This window comes from Hyperoodon ampullatus (assembly GCF_949752795.1).
Source record: "Hyperoodon ampullatus genome assembly, chromosome: 7".
NCBI classification, from domain to species: domain Eukaryota; kingdom Metazoa; phylum Chordata; class Mammalia; order Artiodactyla; family Ziphiidae; genus Hyperoodon; species Hyperoodon ampullatus.
In genome coordinates this window covers 30,171,080-30,197,800 of record NC_136920.1, presented here as the reverse complement: position 1 = coordinate 30,197,800, position 26,721 = coordinate 30,171,080, and the positions used below count along the sequence as shown (strand labels likewise).

The 26,721-nt window shown below is 36.0% G+C and overlaps 1 protein-coding gene across 1 annotated transcript in view; it reads right to left on the bottom strand.

Moving 5' to 3' along the window:
* LOC307055541 (doublecortin domain-containing protein 1-like) overlaps positions 1 to 25,607 on the bottom strand; it is a gene marked incomplete at both ends in the record, with an annotated part of 63,746 nt that extends 38,139 nt beyond the window's left edge. Inside the window, 4 exon segments of the mRNA XM_079707772.1 lie at positions 5,506 to 5,668; positions 6,130 to 6,286; positions 7,739 to 8,008; positions 25,456 to 25,607. Of these exon segments, the coding sequence (XP_079563898.1) occupies positions 5,506 to 5,668; positions 6,130 to 6,286; positions 7,739 to 8,008; positions 25,456 to 25,607 (742 nt within the window).
* Between the last annotated feature and the right edge of the window lie 1,114 nt (positions 25,608 to 26,721).

Here is a 26,721-nt window from a genome sequence, read left to right as displayed (position 1 = left end):
ATATGTTTATGTCTATTGCTTCTTCCACCTTATTAGAACCAGAGTTCCATGAGACCTCTTTCTTGTTCACACCATATCCTGGCATACTGTAGGGATTCAATAAACACTTCTTGAGGAAATGACTGAATGAATGAATGGTCTCTCTTTAACTATTCCTCTGTCTCCTTAGACGGAACCATATTTTTTTTTTTATTGCCTTCCACACACTCTCTCAGCTCTAGTCAGGGAGGTGTTCTCTCTGTCCACTTTTACCCATGTAGCAAACAACTCAAGGTAATAAAGACAGCATTTATAACCCTTCTGAGTTAATATCCTAGTGAGAATTAAAATTTATCAGATTTCTTTGCAGCTATGACAGAAAGACCATATCTAAAACCCTTAAGGTCAGATGTGATTCCATAAGTAGAAATTTTTGAATTTCAAAAATGTTAATATGTTACATATATCAAATATTATGTAATGTGCCCAGCAAGGTCTAGGAGAGCAGCCCATAATCAAACACATTAATTATTTTTCTTCAAAACAATCGATTGGTTATACCAAATAAGGTCCTGCTATTAAATGAGTTATGAAAAAATTGTTTGGTCATCTGCAATTTTGGATTTTAGAATTGCATATAAGAGACTGTGGACTTGTAGCACTAACTCAGGGGTTGTAAGGAGAAAGTATAATACACTTTAAGCACATGCTGAGTGCATGGCATGCAGAAAGTATTCAAATTATCAGGACAGTTATAGGTTTGCAGCCATCTTCATTAAACAAGTGTAGCCTCTGTGTGCATATATACAATATATACAATTCAACAATTCATGAATATGTCAAGAATTTAGATGTTTCTCAATGATTTGTTATTTTGACAGTATGAGATGCTGCCATATGCATGCTCTAAATTTTCCTACTGGCTAAGGATTCTTTTCGGTGGTGGGGGAGCGTCCATCTCTTGCAATATCTTCAGACCCACATCTGTTTATATAGTAAGGATACTGTACACATTTATAGGTTTAAAACTTTTGAAATAGGGAAATATATAAAATATATGCCTATAGTTTTACCCTCACTTGTAGAAATAGATAAAAGAATCATGTGCTCTCTCAGAAGTAGTTTTTTTTTCTTTTTTTCTCTGCATAATATCATTTTCCTGCTTTTGGTATATGCAGCTAAGTGGGAGAGGAGGTGGACTGACAATCTCACCTAATACATATACTATACAAACAAAATGATAATAGAGAATTTGGGAACACCCACTCTAACTCCTGCTGCAGCTACCAAGTTAAGTAGTGGTCACCCTATGGGTGAGCATCACAAAGCCAAGTATTAGCTTTAGCAGGATTAATGCAGCCATCAGTGTAGACAGCACTGTAGCATTGTCTTGAGATCCAGCAGCAAGAATAGCAAGTGTGATGTGGGTAGTGGATCACTTCTTGAAACTTGTGCTTTTAACACAACCATTTAAAAGTCGACAAATTCAGGAGACATATAATGGAACAGAATATAATGCATGAATCCAGGTTCATTAAACTAATGCATTTTTTGAAAAACAAAATATGACAGAACATTTCATTACTGATGCAGATATGAGAAAAAGTGTTATGCTGCTATTTAGAATGTGTCTTGTATGCCGTGGAATTGAAATATTTCCAAATCATCAATAATTAAAATGATGAGAATCCATCATTTCACTGACATTTACTTCTACATGAAAAGATGGCCTATTTTAAATGTGCTCACACATATTCTTGTCAATCACTAGCTGTCACAGCAAATTATTTCATTTTGTAGATCACATGGCAGTTAGAAGAATTAAATTTAGATCTTAGGTGTAGTATCAAGAACTCTTTTCATGGATTTTTTTTTTCTGTGACTACATCTTCACAATACAGTATATAAAAGATGTAAAATCCTATTCGTAATACTCAGTTTCACTTCTGGTTAAGAAAACTCAGGACTGAAATGAATCACTATAAATGATAACACTGAAAGCCAAATAGTAGAATAGGATATACAGGAAAGAATGAAAATACAAAACTAAAATAAATAAATAAATAAAAATAAACAATCAGAACTCCATACAATGAAACTTGGACCTAATGAATTAGGCCCAAACAGATTTTTTTCCCTCACCTTTTTTAAGACATTTAAGCTACTGCAGAGCATAAACCATTTCTTATGCTAGGTTTGCATTGCCTACAGCTCCTAGCAGTTATAAAGGAGCTGAACTCTTATAAACCCCATGAATCTGATGCAGGAATTTTTACTGTGCCACTATTAAGCAGAAGATCCAGGAAACTGTGAATAAAACCTAAACTGTATGCCCATGAATATGAAAACTTTAAAAATCCCTTTTCAAACAACTCATTAACTACATCTTCACAGTTCTAGAGGAATCTTTAATAAATTTCAGAATCTTCAAATGGCAGAATTACAAGACTTAATAAGACAGTTGATCTTCATCAAATGTCGTCATAAAAATTCTTTCTGTTTTTCCCACACACAATTAATCTTTCTGTTTAGGTGTTCAACTTCAAATGTAAGAAATATTCTAATATTGCATTTCAACAGGGAATGCTTCATGTCAGTCTTGACCTTGGCTTGACCTCTATATGAAAGCTCTGTGTTTGGAGGTATGTGATGAATAGCTCTCCAGCTTTCTATTAAATCCAGTGCCACTGGTTGTCAACAGTGATGCTCAAAAGGGGTGGTAAAATATTTCAAAACTCAGAAATGTTCTGCAGGTCTCTTTCTACCTTAGTAAATCTGGAAATAGTTCTAAGGCAATTTTCACTATCTACACTATTTTTCTAAAGAATAAGAAAATAATGAAGTATGGAAATATAATTGCCAAAATATACATAGGTTTATTTGGCTTTCCTGTGCCAGAAATAAAATAAATTTTCCTTTGGAGGGCCCAAAGCATTCAGTTTAAAAATTTTTTTAAATTTAAAATCAGAGATGAAGGGATAATCACAAAAAAAGAAATCAGACTATGAGTCCATTTTTTTATCTGTCTCTGATCTGGCCTCGTACCTGGCACATAGTAGACTCTCAATGAATGTTTGTTGAATGAATGAAAATCAGTATATTAAAATAATGACCAGTTACTGACTCTAATGTTTGTTGGTTAGTTGTACATAAAATATTCATACTCATTTGGAAAGATACAACAGTAACACCAAATTCTGCCAGGTGTTTTCCTCCTATTTACCTTAAGAAAATAGAATTTTCCAACTTCTGAGAATGCCTCCTTACTCTAAATTTATCTACCACTTTCAAAGCTACTCATGCATGTTTTATTTTTATGGTAAACTCATGACAACAAGTTGGCAAATTATCGATTATCTATGAAACTCATGCAAGAAAGGTAATTTTAACCTGATTTGAAAAAGTGAATGTGTAGGTGGTATACATATATGAAATCTCCCCACACCCCTCTCAAATTATATACATATATATGATAAATTACATATATGAAATAAATTATTATTTAATATATATATAATAAATTATTGGTGTTTATATTCTTGTTCTGAAAGAAACCAAGTATCAGTTTTTAGACTTATAGGCTTATCTATGAGCTTAACTTAGACAAGTGGCTTTTTCCCCATCATACTTAAGTCTTTTTAATGGACATGTGATATGCTAGTCTGTGTCCAAGCTCACCTACAATTTCTTTTCTCAGAAGACGAGGCACATCTGCCACCTGCTCTACTCCGTGTCCCAGCAACAACTGTCGAGCAGCATAAAGATTGATTATCAGTCAAAAACCATTGCACAACACCAGATTTTGGTGGGTTAAGCTTGCTGATCCAGCAAGAGATGGTGTGAAATTTTCAGGAGTGTGTGCCAACATTTTGGTGCTAAAAGAACAGCAGTGCATGTCACAGTGAAACACAGCCAAAGATACGCAGACAAAGCAGAGAAGTTTTTTGTTCTAGACTTGGCTTTAAAAGGATAAAAGAGAAAACAAAAAGTAGGAGGAAATTAGTTTGTACATTTAAAAATCATCCACCAAGCTTAGTCATGTGTGTAACATTGTTATTTTAGGCATACATGTCCAGATCTTCTAAGAAGCTTAGCTATAAATAATTTTTATATATCTCTTGCAAAATACCATAATCATAAGAACGGCAAGTACTTCTGATTAATAAAAATAAATAAGGATCTTAAGGAAGCATTTATTACATATATATCTGAATATAAAAAAGTCACAGAAACATTTACCCACAAAGACTCATGCTTTTATACAAGCAGATGATTCAATGAATACAAAATAAAGGCAGCCATATTTTAAAGTTAAAGAAAAATTTGAAAAATATATGGGTCTACACCACTGCATAGGTAATTTTCACTGTGTATTGTAGCAACAAGTTTCTTTACAAGGACCAAATTACCTTGAACTTTCTAATGAATTCAAGAAATTATTTCCTAATGATCAAGTATTCTTAAAGAGATAGAAATCCTAGTATCATTTTATATAATAACATTAATAGAAGAAGAATTTTCATCACTTCATCTGTAATGAACTTCAGAATTACTTTTCTTCTACTTATGCAATTACTGCCTAGACTTGCCTTTGGTTCACTGGCTTTACAGCAGTTGCAGGAAAAAAAAATACTTCTAATAAGGTATAAAAAGCAGAGGGGAATACAGCAGTTAGATACACTGAATTTGTATGGCAAAGTTCTTATGTCATTTAAATGTGATTACCATATACAGCACTTGATAACAGATCCTGGGTATGACATGCTTAGAAGAATATTCTTAGACAGTGGTACTTTTATTTCTCTCTTAAAACAGATTCTTTCCCACTGAAAAAAAAAATTTTTTTTTTATTTTAGAAAATCTCCACATTTCTGAAATGTTAGAAACAATGGACTTTTAAAAAAGACCTTACCTACAAGTGTGTCTAAAATATACATATTCATATTTTGTAAATGTAAAAAAAAATATATATATATATATATACATTTCAAGGTTAAAAGTCAAGCTGTAGCATTTATCTTATGAAAAATTTCATTTGGAAAATCACATGTATATAAGAATTATATGTTCATTACTGGCCACATTTTCAAAATTATGTTAATGCCATCTGAAAAAAGACCAAGAGTGTAAGTGAATAAATGATACTTGAAACTTTGAACTATTTTCTGAGAGAATAAGTCTAATGAATTATGTCTGTTGAGTGTCACAGAAACTAAACAGTAAATTCAATAATCTCTGATTTAATTTATTATATTTTCACCATTTAACCTCCTGCAGGCTCCCTAATGTCTATTCAGATCTATATTAAATTAAGCACCAATGCTAATGAAGGGCAATAAACGTGGCTGTCAGTGGATTTTTCTTTCATTAAGCACATTATCCTCTTACTGAGCTGTAAATGCGTAAACATTAGTTTTGTTAAACCATGCAAAAAAGACAGAATGAAAATCATTTTTTAATTGCACCCCTTAAGCAATTTACTGTGGTGGGGGGGTAGGGTGTTGGTTTTTTTTTTTTTTTTTTTACCTTTAATTTTTTTGAATGGATCTAAAAAGGGCTCTCCCGTTGAAACATAAACATCGGCTTCACAGGGTATGTCTTCGGGTTCGAGGGCTTCAGTGCCGTCTGCCAAGAATACTCGTCGTGCAGCCATGTTCAGATTCAGCTTTTCCGTGCACTCCTCCAGCAACTAACAGAAAGCAAGAGGTAAGAGAAAGGGATTGACAACAAAGAAAGTAACACATTTCCGCTAAACAAAAGACGCAATGATCAAATAGAAACCCACTGAGCCACTTGCCAAGTTAAGTAACTCAATAACTCCGCCAATATGGTTATTTTGTAGCAGTTGAAAATATATAAATAGGTTAATCACAACACTGAGAATATTTGATTCTCAAATTCTAGTCCTTGAACATTCCATCATTTTAACAATGCTATAGAGATATAAAGCCATTGTATCTGTTTAATTAAATATACTACTTATATATTGATAAAAAAAGGAATGAAATGCCTGTGAGGTCTATGTATATACATATAAGCAATTTACAGATACAGAAAATTTTAAACAATAAATTTTTTCTTTCTCACTTTTCATAGATAAAGAGAATAAGGGAAGAAATAAATCACTGAAAACTTTTGGACACCAGTTACCAAGGTGATGGTTGGTACAGTAACTTTGGCAAAAACTGTTCTAGATCCATTTTTGTAAGCTGTTACTCTAATCACTCTGGGTTGACGTTTGTATCTTTGAGACAATCTATGCCAATCCTGGTCCAACTTAAATTTTAAAGAAGAGAACTTTGCAACTCTGAAGAAAAAAACACACAACAATTTGTGCTAATGTGTGTTAATTAGTAAACATATTTAAGTAAATATTATCCTGGGTATTTTCTACAGATATAAGCACTAACGACTGTTCCTAAATATTCCTCAAAAAAAAACTTTTTATAGGATAAGATTGTCCATATATACTTAAATATTTAAAAAAAATTTAATACATGATGTTTGCCAAAACTGTTCATGTAAAACACATATCTCAGAATAAACCGTTTAAATCATTTTACTATAAAACATCACAACACTCATTTTTAAAAATTATACATATATATGCTATATTCTAACAGAAAGCAAAAAAAATAGTAATATGGTCTTATCATCATGAAATAGTAAATGGCCAAGATTTTCCCTTAAGTTTTCATGTTTATCAAAGTTCTTCGATTTTTTTTTAAAGATTTGAAATTCAAATACATCATACTAAACTTTTCATTCTGAAGTCAATTTTATTGCTTTCATTTCAAATTGCTTGGGGGCAGTAAGAGAAGATTTCTAAGTTTTGTTTTCAGTCAAAACCAGTTTCAATCCGTATTATTTTTCTCAGCAAAAGTACATGTAAATGACTAACATGTCATACTTTTTACTTAAGAGTTCTCTAGCTAACCCTGGTAACTCCTAATGCCACAGCAGCAAAGTAAACATTTTAAAGTAAAAATGTGAGATAAATTAAAACCACGATATATCCACATATTTGAACATATGAAAATAATGTGAATATCAGTTTCTTAGTTTAATTTTTATTTTTATCAACATTTTCTTCTATCCATAAACTTAAGTTAACAGTTTATGATAACAATCTTGATGTGAAAACATAAACAGAATGGTTTGTTTTTTTTTTTTTTTTTTTTTGCGGTACGCAGGCCTCACACTGTTGTGGCCTCTCCCCTTGCGGAGCACAGGCTCCGGACACGCAGGCCCAGTGGCCATGGCTCACGGGTCCAGCCGCTCCGCGGGATGTGGGATCTTCCCGGACCGGGGCACGAACCCGCGTCCCCTGAATCGGCAGGTGGGCTCTCAACCACTGCGCCACCAGGGAAGCCCCTACAAAATGGTTTTATAAGTTCATTTCAATTTGATTTTATTTCAAATATTGGTTAAATATCAAAAGTATGCATTTCTACTTTTACACAAATATCTGGTAAACCAAGGTATTTCATTGTCTTAGCCTGATTCGGCTTCAAATATTCCTTTCAGAGTTTCATATTATCTGCATTCAAGTGTATCTCATGTTTTCCCCAAGTGTAATTAGCAACATTCTACTCAGGTGCTTTCAAAGAAAAAAGTAAACAAAACAAAAGCAGAAACAAAACTCTAGAGATGTGTTACATTTTAATGTTTGAAATAGTCAACTGAGTCATTATAAATTCTGCTCAAAGGAAAAAGCTTCAACAGTCAGTTAAAAAGAACAGAGAACAGCTTTGATTACCTCAGTTGACCCACTGGAGCACTGACAGGTCTGTTTCTCTTGGATGCTGATATAAAAAAAGAATTGTTTTTACTGTTTGATTTGTAGCTATCTGGGTCTGATATTTCATCATGGCTATGATCTGATGCTGTTTGATGTATGGAGCAATCTTGAAGTGCTGACCCTTCTGATGCTGCCGCTGAATGTAAAAGTCTGTTGGGGCCAAACTGAGGCTGCAAATAATCTTCAGTAGGTTTAATAACTGCTTTTGCCTGGGATGACATAAACTCTCTGAAAGAAACAATGCAGGGAAGAATACAGTGAATTGATGTGTAATCACTTATTAACAGCTACCACATAATAACTAGTTGTGTGCTATGTGCTAGACAAAACATTACACACTTAGACAGTATTTTGCTTAAGCCTTACAAGATCCCTGGGAGGTGGGTACTATTTTTATCCCCATTTTACAGATTTAAAAAGTTGTGGCTCAGAGAGGCTAATTAACTTGCCCGTGCTCACATAATCAGTAGTTGACTTGGTGGGAAACTGAACGCAAGATGTCCTAAAATAAAACCCACATTCATAACCATTACATTTAATCACTTAATGAAACTAAAGAAGAAAAATTGTGTAATGCTTGAAGCAATGTTAAGTAACATTTTAAAATTCTTACATTGATTTATTAAACACTAGCACTCTGTTAAGTATTAGTAAATATAAAAATTAAAAAGATGTGGCTCCTACTCTCAAGAAACTTGCAAACTATCCCCTAATAAAGAGAGAATGTATGTTAAATAAACTGCTTAGAATGCTGGGTGTATATTAACCTTAAGTGCAAAAAGAATTCCTTGAAGGCAAACTTTTGTGCGTTGGAATAATGTTGGTAAAGTCTTTATAGCAGACCTGGGATTAGGTGATAACTCATCCTGGTTTGCTCAGGACTGTCCTGGCTTTGGCACTAAAGCCACACATCTCAAAAATTCCCTTAGCCTCAGACAAATTGGGACAGTTGATTACCCTACCTGGTATTTAAGCTGAAAGAGTAGTATTTAGATGAAATAAATACTTTAACAGGGGACCACATGACCTGGGATGATATGTAAATCTATGCAAATACCAAGTCAGAAAGATGGAAAATGTAGAATTGCTGGCATGGTAAAATGAAACAAGCTTAAACATATTTGAGAATACTGAGCTGTTGGGCAGAGGATCAGCCGTAGAGGACAGTTAGTTTCCATGTATTACTGTAATTGGGGCTATTTTTATACCAACCATACCTGCCACTTTCCAATTTGCTAGTTCCTCAATAGTCCTTATAAGTAATATAATGTAACCTCCCCATCCACACAATTACAAAATAACACATGCTTAGTGTGGAAAGCTTGGCACGAACAACCCCTACTCCAAATTTTTCTCATCTACACATTTCATTATAATCACAATAATTTCATCTGGCCTGTCTTCTTTATGTCCACAAGGGTGTAAAATGGTTTATTATTTCCTCTGAAAGAATGGAAGGTATTTATGTGCCACAGGGTAAATGGCTGCATGTGGATGAGAGTTGACACAGTGGGTCAATGGAGCTCAAACACTGGGATCCAAGCGGTTGTATTTTGTTGTTGTTGTCATCACATGTTTCTATCCCAGTCTGCCCTGGACTGTGCATAGCACTGAGGAGAGAAATGGCCTTCCCTACATTCTGAGGATCCACCCAGGTTCATAACTGTGGCAAACAGCATCTTGAATGGATCATTGGACTTTAGCTCTGGCTGAGGTGGGACCTCCCTGCAAACTACCTGAGGTACTCAGATATTGATGGCAGTGGGGAGTGGTGGTATATGGCAGCAGTCATGTCACACTGGTGGTGTTTCTGCAGCAACAGCAACAGAGCTGCAAATGGTCACTAAACTCTTCAACCTGGGGGAAGAGCAGTAAAGCCAGGAGGAAAGATCTGCAACTCTCATAATCAGTTCCCAGTGCCCATACACAGTTACTTGGAAAGAAAATTCTCATGTAAAGAAAGAAAAGGAATTCTCTACTAAATGCAGAATGAGGTGTCTTTCTTTTTTAATGAATGCATTTTGTTTACTGTCAAATATTTTTACAAATATACTAATGATTTTATGTAATAATCCATTATTCTACCACCACAATGCAAAAAGGTTATTAATTTTTCCATATTCCAAAGCTTCAACCACATAATACCTTTATTTTAATACTTTGCCTTTTTTACTTAACACTGTTTTACAACCATTTTTCAGATTGCTATATGGTCTTTACAGATTTTACTGGAATGTAATATTTTTGTCAAGCATATTTTGCTTTTTTTCCAACTGAGTCGTTTAAGGGTTATCTATTATTTTTGTCTGCTGGCATATCTTTCCCCTGTATTATGGTAACAGCACTTGCATCCTTTTGAGAAACTATCCATCCCTACCCCTCCCAACTCCACATGATTCTGGTAGGGTTAGGAAAATAAATTATATGAGATTTACCTGGTAAATGGTAAAAAGAATTAAACTATATGGTTCTATCATATATGTATTTATTACTTACTTTTCTCTAGTAATTTATATGTAAAAGGGGAGAAAGGGTAGTTTTTCATGTTAAAAAGTCACTACTGTTTCACCATCTTTAGTCTTCAGCTTTTTTTTTTTTTTTTTTTTTTGGTGGCATTGGGTCTTCGTTGCAGTGCGCAGGCTTCTCATCGCAGTGGCTTCTCTTGTTCCGGAGCACGGGTTCTAGGAGTGCAGGCTTCCGTAGTTGTGGCTCGTGGGCTCTAGAACGCAGGTTCAGTAGTTGTGGTGCACAGGCTTAGTTGCTCCGCGGCATGTGGGATCTCCCCAGACCGGGGATCGAACCCGTGTCCCCCGCATTGGCAGGCACATTCTTAACCACTGTGCCACCAGGGAAGTCCCTAGTCTTCAGCTTTGATTTATTTTATCAACACTGAAGACAGGTGTGCACTAGTTCTTACACACTGTGGAACTGTTCTTTCTTATAACAGCCGATGTGTTTCCTAGTCATTGTGTGCGTGAGAAGATGATCACAGAACTTGGCAAAGCTAACTTGTCCCACATGGGAATTAAATTCACACACATGGTTTGTTAAATTAATGCTGGAAATGAGAGTGTTAGGATCATTCAGTTTGCAAGGAATAAACAGGCATCTGGGTTTCAAGTGATAGAACTTATAACAGGATACACAGAAAGTTAAGAAAGGAGATAAAACCACTCTAGAAGAGCACAAAGAGAATTAGAAGACCATTTATTGCTCTCCAGGATATACTAGTGACTTAAGAACAACTCTAGACCATTTTTTTGACTTAATAACCTCATCTCTCTTTCTGTGTCTATCTGCTTCCTCTTTGTGCATCTCATTGCCTAACCCATCTCTGTTCTCCTCCTCTTTCCTCATGGCTTCTGCTAACTTCCTCTACGTATCTCCCCATTTCTATACCACATGACTTTCTGCAGACTCTCTCTGTATGATACATTCAATTCCCCCAAAAGTTTAATTTCATCACTACCCAATATAGGACACCCCTGTTGGATAGAACTCTCAAGCTGGACAACTTCACACTGGCAAACGTGTGGGTGGGAAAGTACCCATCCGTGGCCAAAAGAACTATGGATAGGACAGCAGGATAATAAGGTACAGAGGAGTTAAAGTAAGATGGGTCTCAGATGCCTCCCAAAAAAGGAAAACGTAATTGGCAGGGAACTTGCATGGCCTATAGTGAGATAAGCAGAGATACTATAAATTTAATTGATTGAAAAAGTCCTCACTAAACATATCACACAATTTAAATTACTACCAGATGTGTTTAACGATCTGTTTTCCAGGCAAGTTTATTTTATATTAAAAAGATAAAATGTTTTAAAAAACCCACTACTCAAAGGCTGTTTTGATATTTCTGGTTATTTTAGTTTTAGTCATTCACTTTTTTTAAAAAACATCTTTATTAGAGTATAATTGCTTTACAATGGTGTGTCAGTTTCTGCTTTATAACAAAGTGAATCAGTTATACATATACATATGTCCCCATATCTCTTCCCTCTTGCAACTCCCTCCCTCCCACCCTCCCTATCCCACCCCTCTAGGAGGTCACAAAGCACCAAGCTGATCTCTCTGTGCTATGCGGCTGCTTCCCACTAGCTATCTATTTTGCATTTGGTAGTGTATATATGTCCATGCCACTCTCTCACTTTGTCCCAGCTTACCCTTCCCCCTCCCCTTATCCTCAAGTCCATTCTCTATTAGGTCTGCATCTTTATTCCCATCTGGCCCCTAGGTTCTTCTGACCATTTTCTTTTTTTTTTTTAGATTCCATATATATGTGTTAGCATATGATATTTTTCTCTTTCTGACTTACTTCACTCTGTATGACAGTCTCTAGGTCCATCCACCTCACTACAGATAACTCAGTTTCATTCCTTTTATGGCTGAGTAATATTCCATTGTATATATGTGCCACATCTTCTTTATCCATTCATCTGTCGATGGACACTTAGGTTGCTTCCATGTCCTGGCTATTGTAAATAGAGCTGCAATGAACATTGCAGTACATGTCTCTTTTTTTTTTTTTTTTTTTTTTTTTTTTTTTGTGGTACGCGGGCCTCTCACTGTTGTGGCCTCTCCCGTTGCGGAGCTCAGGCTCCGGATGCGCAGGCTCAGCAGCCATGGCTCACGGGCCAAGCCGCTCCGCGGCATATGGGATCCTCCCAGACCGGGGCACGAACCCGTATCCCCTGCATCGGCAGGCGGACTCTCAACCACTGCGCCACCAGGGAGGCCCATTGTCTCTTTTTGAATTATGGTCTTCTCAGGGTATATGCCCAGTAGTGGGATTGCTGGGTCATATGGTAATTCTATTTTTAGTTTTTTAAGGAACCTCCATACTGTTCTCCACAGTGGCTCTATCAATTTACATTCCCACCAACACAGCAAGAGGGTTCCCTTTTCACCACACCCTCTCCAGCATTTATTGTTTGTAGATTTTTTGATGATGGCCATTCTGACTGGTGTGAGGTGATAACTCATTGTAGTTTTGATTTGCATTTCTCTAATGATTAATGATGTTGTGCATTCTTTCATGTGTTTGTTGGCAATCTGTATATCTTCTTTGGAGAAATGGCTATTTAGGTTTTCTGTCCATTTTTGGATTGGGCTGTTTGTTTTTTTTTGATATTGAGCTGCATGAGTTGCTTGAATGTTTTGGAGATTAATCCTTTGTCAGTTGCTTCATTTTCAAATATTTTCTCCCATTCTGAGGGTTGTCTTTTCATCTTGTTTATGGTTTCCTTTGCTGTGCAAAAGCTTTTACGTTTCATTAGGTCCCATTTGTTTATTTTTGGTTTTATTTCCATTTCTCTAGGAGGTGCGTCAAAAAGGATCTTGCTGTGATTTATGTCATGGAGTGTTCTATGTTTTCCTCTAAGAGTTTGATGGTGTCTGGCCTTACATTTAGGTCTTTAATCCACTTTGAGTTTATTTTTGTGTATGGTGTTTGGGAGTGCTCTAATTTCATTCTTTTTTTTTTTTTTTTTTTTTGGTACACAGGCCTCTCACTGTTGTGGCCTCTCCCGTTGTGGAGCACAGGGTCCGGACGTGCAGGCTCAGCGGCCATGGCTCACGGGCCCAGCCGCTCCATGGCATGTGGGATCTTCCCGGACTGGGGCACGAACCCACGTCCCCTGCATTGGCAGGCGGACTCTCAACCACTGCACCACCAGGGAAGCCCCTAATTTCATTCTTTTACACGTAGCTGTCCAGTTTTCCCAGCACCACTTATTGAAGAGGCTGTCTTTTCTCCATTGTATATTCTTGCCTCCTTTATCAAAGATAAGGTGACCATATGTGCGTGGGTTTATCTCTGGGTTTTCTCTCTTGTTCCATTGATCTATATTTCTGTTTTTGTGCCAGTACCATACTGTCTTGCTTACTGTAGCTTTGTAGTATAGTCTGAAGTCAGGGAGCCTAATTCCTCCAGCTCCGTTTTTCTTTCTCAAGATTGCTTTGGCTATATGGGGTCTTTTGTATTTCCATACAAATTGTGAAATTTTTTGTCCTAGTTCTGTGAAAAATGCCAGTGGTAGTTTGATAGGGTAGCCATTCACTTCTAATTGTAGAGAAATTGAGAATGTAATATTGTGATTTTAAGCCCAGTCTCTGGACCATCTGGCACAGTAGTTTGTTGTTGATGTTGGCACAAAGGGATATGGGCTGCAAGATAGGATTGTCCTCCTTGATGCCAACCTTTAGAGTGAGCAAATAGCTGCCAGCATGATTATCCCATCATTGTAATACAGGACTTTTTTTTTTTTTTTGGCTGCATTGGGTCTTTGTTGCTGCATGCAGGCTTTCTCTAGTTGCAGCGAGTGGGGGCTACTCTTCATTTCAGTGCGTGGGCTTCTCATTGCAGTGGCTTCTCTTGTTGAGGAGCATGGGCTCTAGGTGCGTGGGCTTCAGTAGTTGTGGCATGCAGGCTCAGTAGTTGTGGCACACAGGCTTAACTGCCCCATGGCATGTGGGATCTTCCCAGAACAGGGCTCAAACTCATGTCCCCTGCACTGGCAGGCGGATTCTTAGCCACTGTGCCACCAGGGAAGTCCCCATAATACAGGACTTTATTCCCCCTTCAAAATCCTCCCCATTTATTTTTGAGTCCCTAAGGTAGTGCACTATAAATTCCTAAAATTGCCTCCTAAGTCCCTATAAAAATCTGTTGGTGAGAGTCATAGTTGTTTCGTCTTACTACCTCACTGCTGCCACTGGCCATCACAAGAGCAATGAGATCCACATGGAGGTGCTGCCTTGTAGTATTCCCCAAGATTCCAGTGCTTGGAATGCCAGAACAGTTCAGTACAGAGGTGGGAAGAAGAGACACCTCTCTAACTCTATTTTATACTAAGTCACCCAGACACTGAAGCAGGTGAAGTTGTAGGCAGAGTCCCAGAAAGTCTTCATTGAATAGTTTCATCAGCCCTTTTAGCCCTTACCCACTCAGTTACAGGACACTAACCCAGCCCACAGGCTAGATAAGGAATAAATAGTATATCATACCCTTCATAATGGCAATAATAGTAACAATACTAACAGTTAATGACTACAAAGCACTTATTGTGACAGTCACTGTTCTAAGCATTTTACTTATATTTACATTTAATCCTTACAACAGTCCTATATTATATTCTTCCTTTTACAGATGAGTAAACTGAGGGCTTACAGAACTTGTCAAAGGTCACACAGCAGGCAGGTGTCAGAGAGAGGATTCAAATCCAAGTAGTCTAGCTCCACAATATCTATACTTAACTATCGTCCTATAATATTATTCCCATTAACCCTAAAATTTCCTTATTTTCCATTAGTTAGAAAATTGAAGTTCCTATTCAAAAAAGTTCAGGAAAACAGATGGCTACTACAATGGAACTGAAACTTAAAATACAGGAGAGTAATGGGGAGGTGGGCAAGGAGGTAGTTCTACATTAGCAGCAGTGAACCAGTAGTGCTCTTGAGCCAATAAAGCTCTAATATCTAGATGGTATTTAAGTCACCACAATTGTAGTCTCCCTATTTTTCTTTCTTTCCCTTGTTTCTCCTCCCCTTTTTATTTTAAAAGACCCTTTTCACCCCCTCTGCAAAAATCTCTTAAAAATCCCATGACTTTCAGATTTATTAAAGTGAATTTCCCTCCTTCTCCAGATTTATATACATCTTTACTTAGTTATTCTCCTTTCAAAGACAGTTTTTGCCTTTTGAGAATTTAGCTTGTTTACATTTAATATATATTCACAAGGTTATCTCCTTCACCAGGACAGTCTTTGTCCTTTGAGAATTTACCTTCATGCTTATGCTTTGTTTTCTAGTTTTATGTTCCTTTTCATTCTTTTCTTATTTTCTCTTGGATTAAATAATACTTTAAAAAATTGTTATATTTTCCCCTTGTATTAGGTTGTATGCCACACTTTGTTTAACCTTATTTTTAGTGGAAACATTAGATACTACAATATAAACCCTTGTCTTATTAAAGTTTTACATAAATGACTAACTTATTACTTTCAGACAATGCAAGAATATTAGACCATATCATATCCATTTATTGCTATTTCCTCTGGCTGGTGAGCAATACTTTTTTATTCCATTTTTCATGGATAGGTGCATCTATCTTTCACAGCTCCTGGTTTTATGCAAGGAACTCAGCTGCAAAATTCTGCTTGCATGGGTCTGAGGCTTTGCACCCTGTCCTCTCTGTGTTTCTTAAGAATTTCTAATTATGTAACTTTTATATTATAATTTCTTTTAAGATCTACATTTTGTTACAGCTGTCTTTTATAAAATTTGATAAGTTGTATGGCAGTTTTCTTGGACTTTGTTTTTCCCAACCAGAAAATTCTTAACCAGGAATTCCATGTGGATTTCTAAACCAACTGTTTTAGGAAATGATCTTTTATCCATAAAATAACCTCACTTTGTCTTCAGTTACTGTTGAGGCTTTCTACCACATTCTAGAACCTGGGCTAATTTTATAACACAGATCTTCTTTTTAAGCTTTCTATGTCCATCTTATTATCTTGTCCTGAAGTCTATGATAAGTCTCTACTGTGAATCTTTCATTATATCTGTAATTCACATATACACAGATTTCAAGAAGTTCCCTCTTCAGTAAGACTTCTATGCTACCTTCTTGTATAAAAATGTTCTTACTTCCTGTACATTCACATCTGCCCTGGTAGGTTTGATAGCTGAAATCACTGTATCATATTGATCCCTTCCTACCATCTAAAATGCTAGACCCTCAATTTCTGTCAAATATTCCAATCATCGTTGTATTACTTACTCTTCTACCACTGGTAAAAATCATTTTTACCACTGGTAAAAAGTATCCTTTTCTAGCCTGAAATCTAAAAGCCACTATATTAGGTTGATACAAGAACATCAATCACACTACTTTAGAATATATCTTCTTAAGGAATATTTCTTATCTATCTACCTATATTAATTTTCTATTGCTGTGCAACAAATTACCACAAACTTAGTGGCTTAAAACAACACCTATTTATCATAGCACAGTTTCCGTGGGTCAGAAGTCTGGGCAAAGTTTAGCAGGAACCTCTGCTCGGGATCTTATAAGGCTGAAATCAAGGTGTCAGCTGGGGCTGCAGTCTCATCTGATGCTCAGGGTCTTCTTCCAAGCTCATTCAGTTTTTGCCAGAATTTAGTTCCTTATAGCTAAAGAACTCATAGTTACTATCATCTTCTTTGAAGCCAGGGGAACTCACCTTTCTGACTTTTCTGTCTCTAATCTCCAAACTCTCATTTAAAGAGTAGATCTGGATATGGGGATATATGTATATGTATAGCTGATTCACTTTGTTATACAGCAGAAACTAACACACCCTTGTAAAGCAATTATACTCCAATAAAGATGTCAAAACAAAACAAAAAAAGAGTAGATCTGATTAGGTCAAGCCCACCCAGGATAATCTCCCATTTGATTAACTCAAAGACAACTGATTATATGCTTTAACTACATCTGCAAAAATCTCCTTTACCATATAATGTAACCTAATCATGGGAGTGACATCCTATCATATTCACAATCCCACCCACACTCAAGAGGAGGGAATTATACCAGGCATATATACCAGGGGGTGGAAATCTTGGGGACCAGATTAGATTTCTGCCTACCACACTAGCTATACAATTATGCAGTCTTGACTATCCATTTTTTATACCAAATTTAGATCCAGATATTTTATTTTCTGGAAAATTCAAATGCAACTACTTAAGATTAAATTTGGTCATCATTAAATACTGAGACTATTTTAAAGAATGTACCACAGTTTCTGATGGCAAATCCAAAGAGGAACTCAAGAAAGTGCTTTGAGAAGTGGCATTGTTATCAGAATAAATTACTACTTCCTAAAGTAGATATTTTCAAGGGGGGGGTGTATTCATTTGGATGTAAATGTTCTGCTATATTTCATTTAAAAAGCATCAGCTACATCATTTCTGAGTTAGTTTATTGTCAGTTATTGGAAATAGATTATTTCTTTTAGCAACTGAATAATTCTTTAGAAATTAGGTCATAAAAAAGAACAAAGAACAAATGTGGTTATGTGTGTCTATACTACAAACATATACAAGCTATGTAAATATTTAAGAATTTTATGTGTGTTTAGAGAAAGCTGAAGTAAAACATGTCAAAACTTAACCTTAAAGAAGTATGGATAAAAAATTATTGGTTAATTAAAAACTATAAAATTTTAGGTTATTGAATCTTTTAAACAATTTCTACGTATGATACAATGGATATGATAAATCACAGAATTACAAAGCTGGAAGGTACATTAAGAGATTAACTAAGCTTTTATCCTTTTCTGAAACAGTACTATACCTTATCTACATATAGGCTTTCTACTATAATCAAAAAGATTATCAGAGGCAGATCTTAAACATTGTGGAATTGACAACCCCCTTAATATCTCAGTCTAATATCTAATTATGCTTTACTCTCTGTGGTTTCCATTAAATCTAATTTACAATTTTTGTTTCACAAAGCAACAACTAAGTAAAGGTGTGACGTCTTAAAGTATAAGATTATGCCCAGGGAGGAGTATAGAAAAAGCAGATAAATAGACCATGACAAGATTTAAAGGTATGATTCTAGTTTTGACAAGAGCAATTTTTCTTCTCATTTCTTCTGTTTTAATAGCATTAGTGAATCTTAGTGGGTTTTTATAGCAACTTGAGGAAAACTCCTAATAAAGTCATACTTGCCACTCTCTTACTCAAGGACTTCTACCAAGTGGTGCCGTCATTGCCCCCCTGTACTATCCCTCAGCTATAACTGCACCACATTGCCTTCCACCGTTCTTACATGTATGCCTTTTTGTCAATGGTGTTCACTCAGCTGATCTATACCCAATACTGTACACCTTTCAATCAGTAAGAATTTAATAAATATTAATCTGAACTCAGTGCTTACACTTTCTAAAACCCCTTCCATAATACAATAATTGTCTAGTGGAGGAGAAATGTTATATACATTGTCATGAATATAAATTTACAATTACTGACTATGATTAGTACTGTGAAGGAAAAGTCTTGGCTATCATGGGGGTCATCATGAGTTCAGAGGTTAGGGACATAGAGAAAATCTCTACAAAACTGTTCAAGCTGGCAAGACACATGCGAGGAGTTAACCCCACGAGATCCTAGTCACTCCTTTTTCCAAATCATTCCCCCAGGTCCTGTGCAAGAAATGATGTATTGTTTTGCATATTGATATGTTTGCTTTGTGATTTATTATGTGATTTCAGATGATTTCATATCCCTCTCTGCAATGGTAAGATCCTTGTTTTATCTCTTTTCACTGCGATACTCAACTAGCGACTAATATGCAGGAATTGTTCTTTGATAATTACGACATCATGCAAAGGTGTGTCACAAAAATGTCATTGATAAGAAACATACACAGTTTAAGTAGTAAAATATAATAAAGCCAAAGCTAAGAGTTATGTCGTGTAACGTTGAATATTTATCTAAGAGTCATTCCCCCCTTTAGATAAAAAGCCTAAGTTATGTTTGAATATTCACCCTCTTATGCCCATGGAAGGCATCCCCTGATCAGCTCCAGTGGGTAAATACTCAATGGTCTAACACCAGTGATGCTAGTTCCATTTCCCTTGCCTTGTGCTGGTTAATTAAGTAATTTTGGCCAATGAGAAATGAGGAGAAGTCTTTTGGAGAAAGGTTTTTTTGCCCTAATAAGAAAGAGATATAAATGATCAAATATCTGTCTTCTTTAGTTGGATATTGTTGAGTGAACATGTGATGAGCCTTGCAAGTAGGAGGAGTCAAACCTAATGATCTAGCCAATATTCTGAAGATGGCAGAGCGCAAGATACAAAGAGCCAGGCTCTTTGATAACCCAGCAGAACCATTGAATTTAACCCTAGAATTGCCCTGCCTCTGCAGTTCCTGTTACATGAGACAGTGGACTGTTCACTTTTTTTTTTTTTTTTTTTTTTGCGGCACGCGGGCCCCTCACTGCTGTGGTCTCTCCTGCTGCAGAGCACAGGCTCCGGACACGCAGGCCCAGCGGCCATGGCTCACAGGCCCAGCCGCTCCACGGCATGTGGGATCCTCCCAGACCGGGACACGAACCCGTGTCCCCTGCATCAGCAGGCGGACTCCCAACCACTGCACCACCAGGGAAGCCCATGGACTGTTCACTTTTAAAGTCACTTTCAGTTGTTTCCTGTTACTCTCTGCTAATAGTAGCCTAACTTATACAATCAGATTTCTAATTACATTTGCTTTACTTTTAATTTTATTCAAAATCTTTACTAGTTTTGAATTAATTTTATGATGGGCTAAAATATAAACTATTTTTTTAAATGTGACTTTTATTTAATCAGGAACACGTCACCAGAAATTTCAGCATAGGCATACAATGACATGGAGGCTTTTTCCCCTGCTTTTTGAAACACAAAGCATCCTTGGTGAGTTTAGATTTCTATGGCAGAAATCTGCACGTGGCTAATAATTCTATTCATAAGTAGGAAGTGTGGCTACTTTGACAGATCATGGCTCAATAACAAGCATGCAGGTCTAAGTTATCACACAGTTTGGATGTGAATTCAACATCAGGATAATGACAGTTGCCAAGGATTTGTGCTTGCTGTCGCTTCATACCAATGTTGTCTGTCAAAATGTCTCTTTTTCTTATACAGAAGCCATAGAATTTTTATGGATAGCAATTACTTACAATATACAATGAAGTACATCAAATCTAACAACCACTCTTTAGCCCCTCATTATTTGGTAGTCTCTTTGTTAAATGTAGTCAACCATTTTCATCTAAATTATTTATTTATACTGTATATTTGACAAGCATATATTTCTCACTTTATATTCTCATGGCATTTAAACCTTCCTGAAGAGTTATGGGTTTTTTTAATATTGTCATTTTAAAAACTTGTCTTTATCCTATTACCATTTTAATGGTAATTAAACTCTCTAATTGGAATAAATACAAATAAGAAAATGTAAACATGAAGGAAAATGACCCTAAGTACATTCAATAATAAATCACCGGCTTAAAATACTGGATAGCAAATAAAATAAATAAACCCACATACGTTTGGTGCATGGAAACTTGTATAAAATCTGGAGTACACAAAGCACAAAGATTTCACTAATCGTCATCCTACCTTTCCCCCAATTTGATGAAAGAAATAACCTCTAAAGATATAAATAACTTTCTACAATTGCTAGATAAAGTGTGATTTAAACGTCATGGAAAGTGAATAATAGAAGTGGTAATAATATATGTGAACAATTTTCCCCAAATTTTATTCTGAACACTAAAAGAAAATATAATTCTAGTTTGACCTAGAAATATTGGTAAAGATACCTTGATTGCAGAGCAATTTTCAGTTATTTTATAACACATAATAAGTCCAATTTTTATTTGTAACTCAACAACTGAATAATAACTAACGTATTTGTTCAAATTACACATATACTCTAAAGGAGATATTCAGATATTCAATATCTGTTAAATTGAACTTGCTCGCTTTTGTAGAAGGAAATCTAAACAAGAAGAACAATTTATAAAATTTGTAAAGGACCCATCTGAGTGTAGGATCAGAGCATAAATCATCCTACCCAAAGGAAAAAAAAGAATACTACTTCTGCTTGTGCAAAAGTGCAAAAGGAATAAAAATAAAGTACATCTTAAATCTAAAGTCAGGGGAGGTTATAAATATTGTATAAGGATTTTCCAGAGGAAATTTAAATTTTCAGAAAGAAGCGATATAGTCGTTTAACATTTTTAAAGTAAATAATATATTAATGTTTGGATCTGTAGAGTTTTTTTTAAGGCTTGAAGGAAAAATCTGAGAAAAAGATATGAATTATGAAAAGTGTAATTTGTTGGTCAATGGAGGTTGAAAACAGTGAAAGCATTGTCTTGCTTCATTAACCACTGGGCAGTGTTCCCCTCACTTCGTTCTGCTGCTCATCCCATGGTGGGAACTGACAGCTCACCTTTGGAATGATGAGATTACTAAACTTAAACTGTCCCTAGAAAAGGCGATATAACCAAATGTTTATATTTCAAAAACAGTCTGACTGATTCCAATTCAGAATAGCCAAGATAACTAAAATGACATAAAAAAGTGAATGAATAGATTAGGCACTGTTAGTCTCCTTGAAAGCAAGATTTGTCTGTGAAAAAGCAACCCAGATAATCTATAAGAAGAAGTTGTTGGCAATTCACTTTTTTTTTTTTTTTTTTTTTTTTTTTTGCGTTACGCAGGCCTCTCACTGTTGTGGCCTCTCCTGTTGCGGAGCACAGGCTCCGGACGCGCAGGCTTAGCGGCCATGGCTCACGGGCCCAGCCGCTCCGCGGCATGTGGGATCTTCCCAGACCTGGGCACAAACCCGCGTCCCCTGCGTCGGTAGGCGGACTCTCAACCACTGTGCCACCAGGGAAGCCCTGGCAATTCACTTTTAAAACTGATTTAAGTCCTAATGTACTGTACTAAAAATAATTTGTCCCCTCAGGGAAATAAAAGAGTTGTTATTACACTCAGCTGAAAGCAGGATAAAAAAAGCATTATAACATTCTATTAAGAATACATACAGGGCTTCCCTGGTGGCACAGTGGTTGAGAGTCCACCTGCCGATGCAGGGGACACGGGTTCGTGCTCCGGTCCGGGAAGATCCCAGATGCCATAGAGTGTCTAGGCCCGTGAGCTATGGCCGCTGAGCCTGCGCGTCCGGAGCCTGTGCTCTGCAACAGGAGAGGCCACAACAGTGAGAGGCCCGCGTACCACAAAAAAAAAAAAAAAAAAAATACATACAGTTGATTCACTTTGTTGTACAGCAGAAATTAACACAACATTGTAAAGCTATTATACTCCAATAAAGATGTAAAAAAAAAAAGGGAAAGAAAAGAAAAGAAAATCATGAGGGACTTCCCTCGTGGTCCAGTGGCTAAGACTCCGCAATCCCAATGCAGGGGGCCTGGGTTCGATCCCTAGTCAGGGAACTAGATCCCAAGTGCTGCAATTAGAGATCCTGTGTCCCACAACTGAAGATCCCACATGCTGCAACTAAAAGATCTCACAAACCACAACTAAAGATCCCACATGCCACAACGAAGATCACGCATGCTTCAGCTAAGACCCAGTGCAGCCAAATAAATAAATATTTAAAAAAAAGAAAATCATGAAATTACATTCTTAGATGATCATCAGCTAAAAATTATTTTAAAATATTTTATATGTGGGATAGAAAGAGATAGTAATTGTTTAGAACATTCTGTTAGTTTTAAAATGCAATTTTAATTTGGAAATCTTCCACCTCAGCATTTAGAGAAACTTTCTATAAATATAGCAGAACTACCCCTAGATACCTGTTATCAATAAATAATTGATTCTGCTTCATGCCTCAAAGGCCGACACACTGTTCCAGTTCACCTGAGAATACATCAGACTACAGCTGGGTAGGGAAAGTTTCTTATTATGTTGTTTCCTTGAAGTAGCTACAGGAATGAAGCTAGACTTTTCCAGTCATCTGGCCTCCTAGTGGTAAGTCGCAAAATGGGAGGATCAGACCTTATTTGGCACAACATATTGAACTCACACTGTTGGTGATTAGTTATCTTTTGTGGGGGAAGGCTCCTGGCACAGCAGTTTTTACTGTATTACATACAAATGTAACGTGAAGTGACAGAGGCAAAACACTGTAAGAACACAAGAACGAGAGAAAATAAGGATAATGTAAATATAATAAAAAGTAAATTAAAACCACAGATAATAACATGAGAATAAAGTGACTCATCACTGCATGGTTGCAAAGAATGGATTTAATATATGTGGGCAGATTTTGTACATGTACAATGTGTTAATTAGGGAAGAAAAGCACAATCTCTGTAATATAAGTAAAGGAACAACAAATTGACTATATTTTAATAATTATTTCTCATAAAATGATCACAAAGATGGCGGGAAAAAGGTGGCAAGGAAAAAAAGGATGAGACGAGAAGTTTTAACCTCAATCAGGGGGAAAATGTCTTTACTCATAGAGAAAATTGCCTCTCACTGATAATCATATTAATACCAATGGATCTTAGATTACCATTAGCCTTTATGAACTTGACCCCTTTTCAGGTTGAAACTCATCATTTTCTTTTTCATGAAAGTAAAAGACCTCTGGGCATTGTTTTTGACTTTCTATTCAATTGCCCAGAAGAGGGTTACTTCATTTTCTAGGTACATCATAATCAAAGTTGATGGTAACAGACAATAGTGACAGAAAAGAAGTTAGGATCTAGACAAAGAAATAGAAGAAGCACATTTAAACAAACTATAAAAACCAGGTGGCAGGAAAAGTGTCACATGAAAATAAAAGACTGACGTGTTAAAAAAAAGGGCAAATAAAACCAGAGTTAGAGACTCAGAATCTAAGAAGGAATATGAGAAAAAAGCAGAAAGAAAATGAATAAATAAAATTACAGTTTCACAAAAGATATCACAAAAGATAGAATAAAAAGTGAATGTAGTACTATTTTGAAAAGGAAAATTGGTAACAATAAATTCTAAAAGCAATAAAAAATGTGCAAATACACATTATATTAGCATTGGCATTTGTATAAAGGACTACTTAAAAATTCTACTTAGAAATTTTTTTCCATTGTCTTATTGGGAGGAACCAATGTTTTTTCCACTGTCAATTGGGAGGAATTATCATGAGAAAACTATGTCTCTACAATATAACCACTGGGTAATGATTTTCTAAAAATTATCTAGCCATATAGCTAGCACACTGTGTCAATGATCTCATATGTTGCTAATATGCACTCATAGCTCAGAGGAATAAGGCAAAACAAAGGTTAGCTGAAAGTCTAGATTTCACTTTCACCTAAAACTTAGTGACATATAAAAAAAATCAATCTGTTCTAAGATATAAATATGACCTAGCATTTCTATAAGGAGATTAACACAATCCCTAATTTAAGAATAGTTTCTTCAATGCTTTTATAGTCCACATTTTCTTAATGTAAAAACTATGGCATCACGTTTAGCCAGCCAATAGTCAATACCTGACAGACACTTTTTTGTTCTTTCACTTTCTAATAGAGAAAAAACACAGGAAAAATACCTCTTGTCTCCTCTGCTTTATATTTCTGAGAAGTGCAGTAGAGTATAATAGTTGAGTTTTGGCTGTGGAGTTAGATACATTCGGGTTCAAACTGTACCTTCTCTACCTAGCAGCTGTGTGATCTTAATGAGCCTCTCGAGGTCTTTGTTTCCTCATATATAAAATGGGGATGTCTAAAATACTGTCTGCCTTACATTCCTCCCAGAGTTGTTTTGAGTACTAAATAAATATAATGCAGGTTAAGCACTCAGCATGGTGAGTGGTATATAGCAAATATCATCTGCCTTGCCATTCCTGTTATTATCACTATCCTACCTGTCCACAAGTCAGACTCTAGGAATAATTTATGTTTATTGCATCATCTATCTTTTTTCTTCACATAAAATAGAAAAAAAAAAAAAAAAAGGAAGGGCTGTAACCCAGGCAACAACCATCACATCTCCAAGTTATGTTTGACATAATCTCTACTAAATATTGAGCATTTACATAGACAACCTCCTTTAAGCACTTTTATCCCCTTCAGAATTCAGTTTAAGCTGCTGAAATAATATTCTTACCTTGGTAAATCATTCGAAATATATTTGTAAATTGGGTGAACGGTATCCCCATTGAAGGTGTCTTCAGGGTTGCTTCGCTGTGATACTTCCGTGGCTTTAGTCAAGGGTGATAAAGGAGACCGAGAAAGCACTGCTCTGTGATCTTCTGTCATTGTCAGCTCAAAATGAGGAAGAATGTTATTTAATTTAAAATGTAAAATCCTCCTGGGTTATTAACTGAGGCTGGGCATTAATCACAATTTACTTCTCATCATGTTCTAGAGCATGTAGCCGCTGCTAAACGTGAAATCTCATTAGAAACGAACAGAGGTGAGAGCCTAAAGGAAGACAAAAATATGAATCTAAGTCTTTGATAAGTATAATCCTATTTAAGAAACAAATGATAATTTGTTGCAAAGTATTTTAATTTTTGCTATTTGCTAAAACATCGCTAATTATACAAACTTAACATGAGGAATATGTTACTGAAAAGTGCAGCACAATGCTTTTTTTTTTTTTTTTTTGGCCCTTTCTCCTTCCTTTTTTGGAAGCTACCTTCCCCTGATTCTGTTGGGAATTACGTGGCCATGCTTTCCTGGAAGTGAATGTATCCAAGGCTAGACAATCAAAATACCTTCCCCAGACACAGGGGGGAATCAGAGTTTAGATGGAGAAGACAAAGTAGTGCTCTGTTCTTTAGAATTGCTAGCTTTAAGAACAATGTAAACTTCTACCATTGAGAATGAAGCAAAAACAGATGAAAGAAAAAGAGGTGGAGAGAGATTAAAAAGTGAGAGATTCCTGATGACAACATTTGAATCCCTGAACTTTGTTATTAAAAACAACCACATCTCTTGAGTTTCCTGGGTATGTGAGTCAGCAGATTCCTTTTTGTTTGTTTAAGCTAGTTTGAGTTGGGATTCTATTTGTAACCTAGACATCTTGAATAATGCACACAGACAACCTAAAATTTCTTAAGACCAAAACAATATGTTCATAAGAAATGATATCAAAGAATGTCATAGGGTCCTTTCCAGGGTATAATCACCCCATTCACATGCTGATACAAATAGCTGCAAAGTCTCAGGTCTGAGTACCCCACTAAGGTAAGGAGGAGTCCCAAGGTAACATGACATATCACAACTAAGGGAAGGATATTACTTGTAAGGTAATAAAAAATGCTACTTTACATTTTTTCTGATATTCTGAAATAAATGCATTCATTCATCCACAGGTTATTTCTTGAGCACCTACAATGTACTTGGCATTGTTCTAGGCACTCAGAAT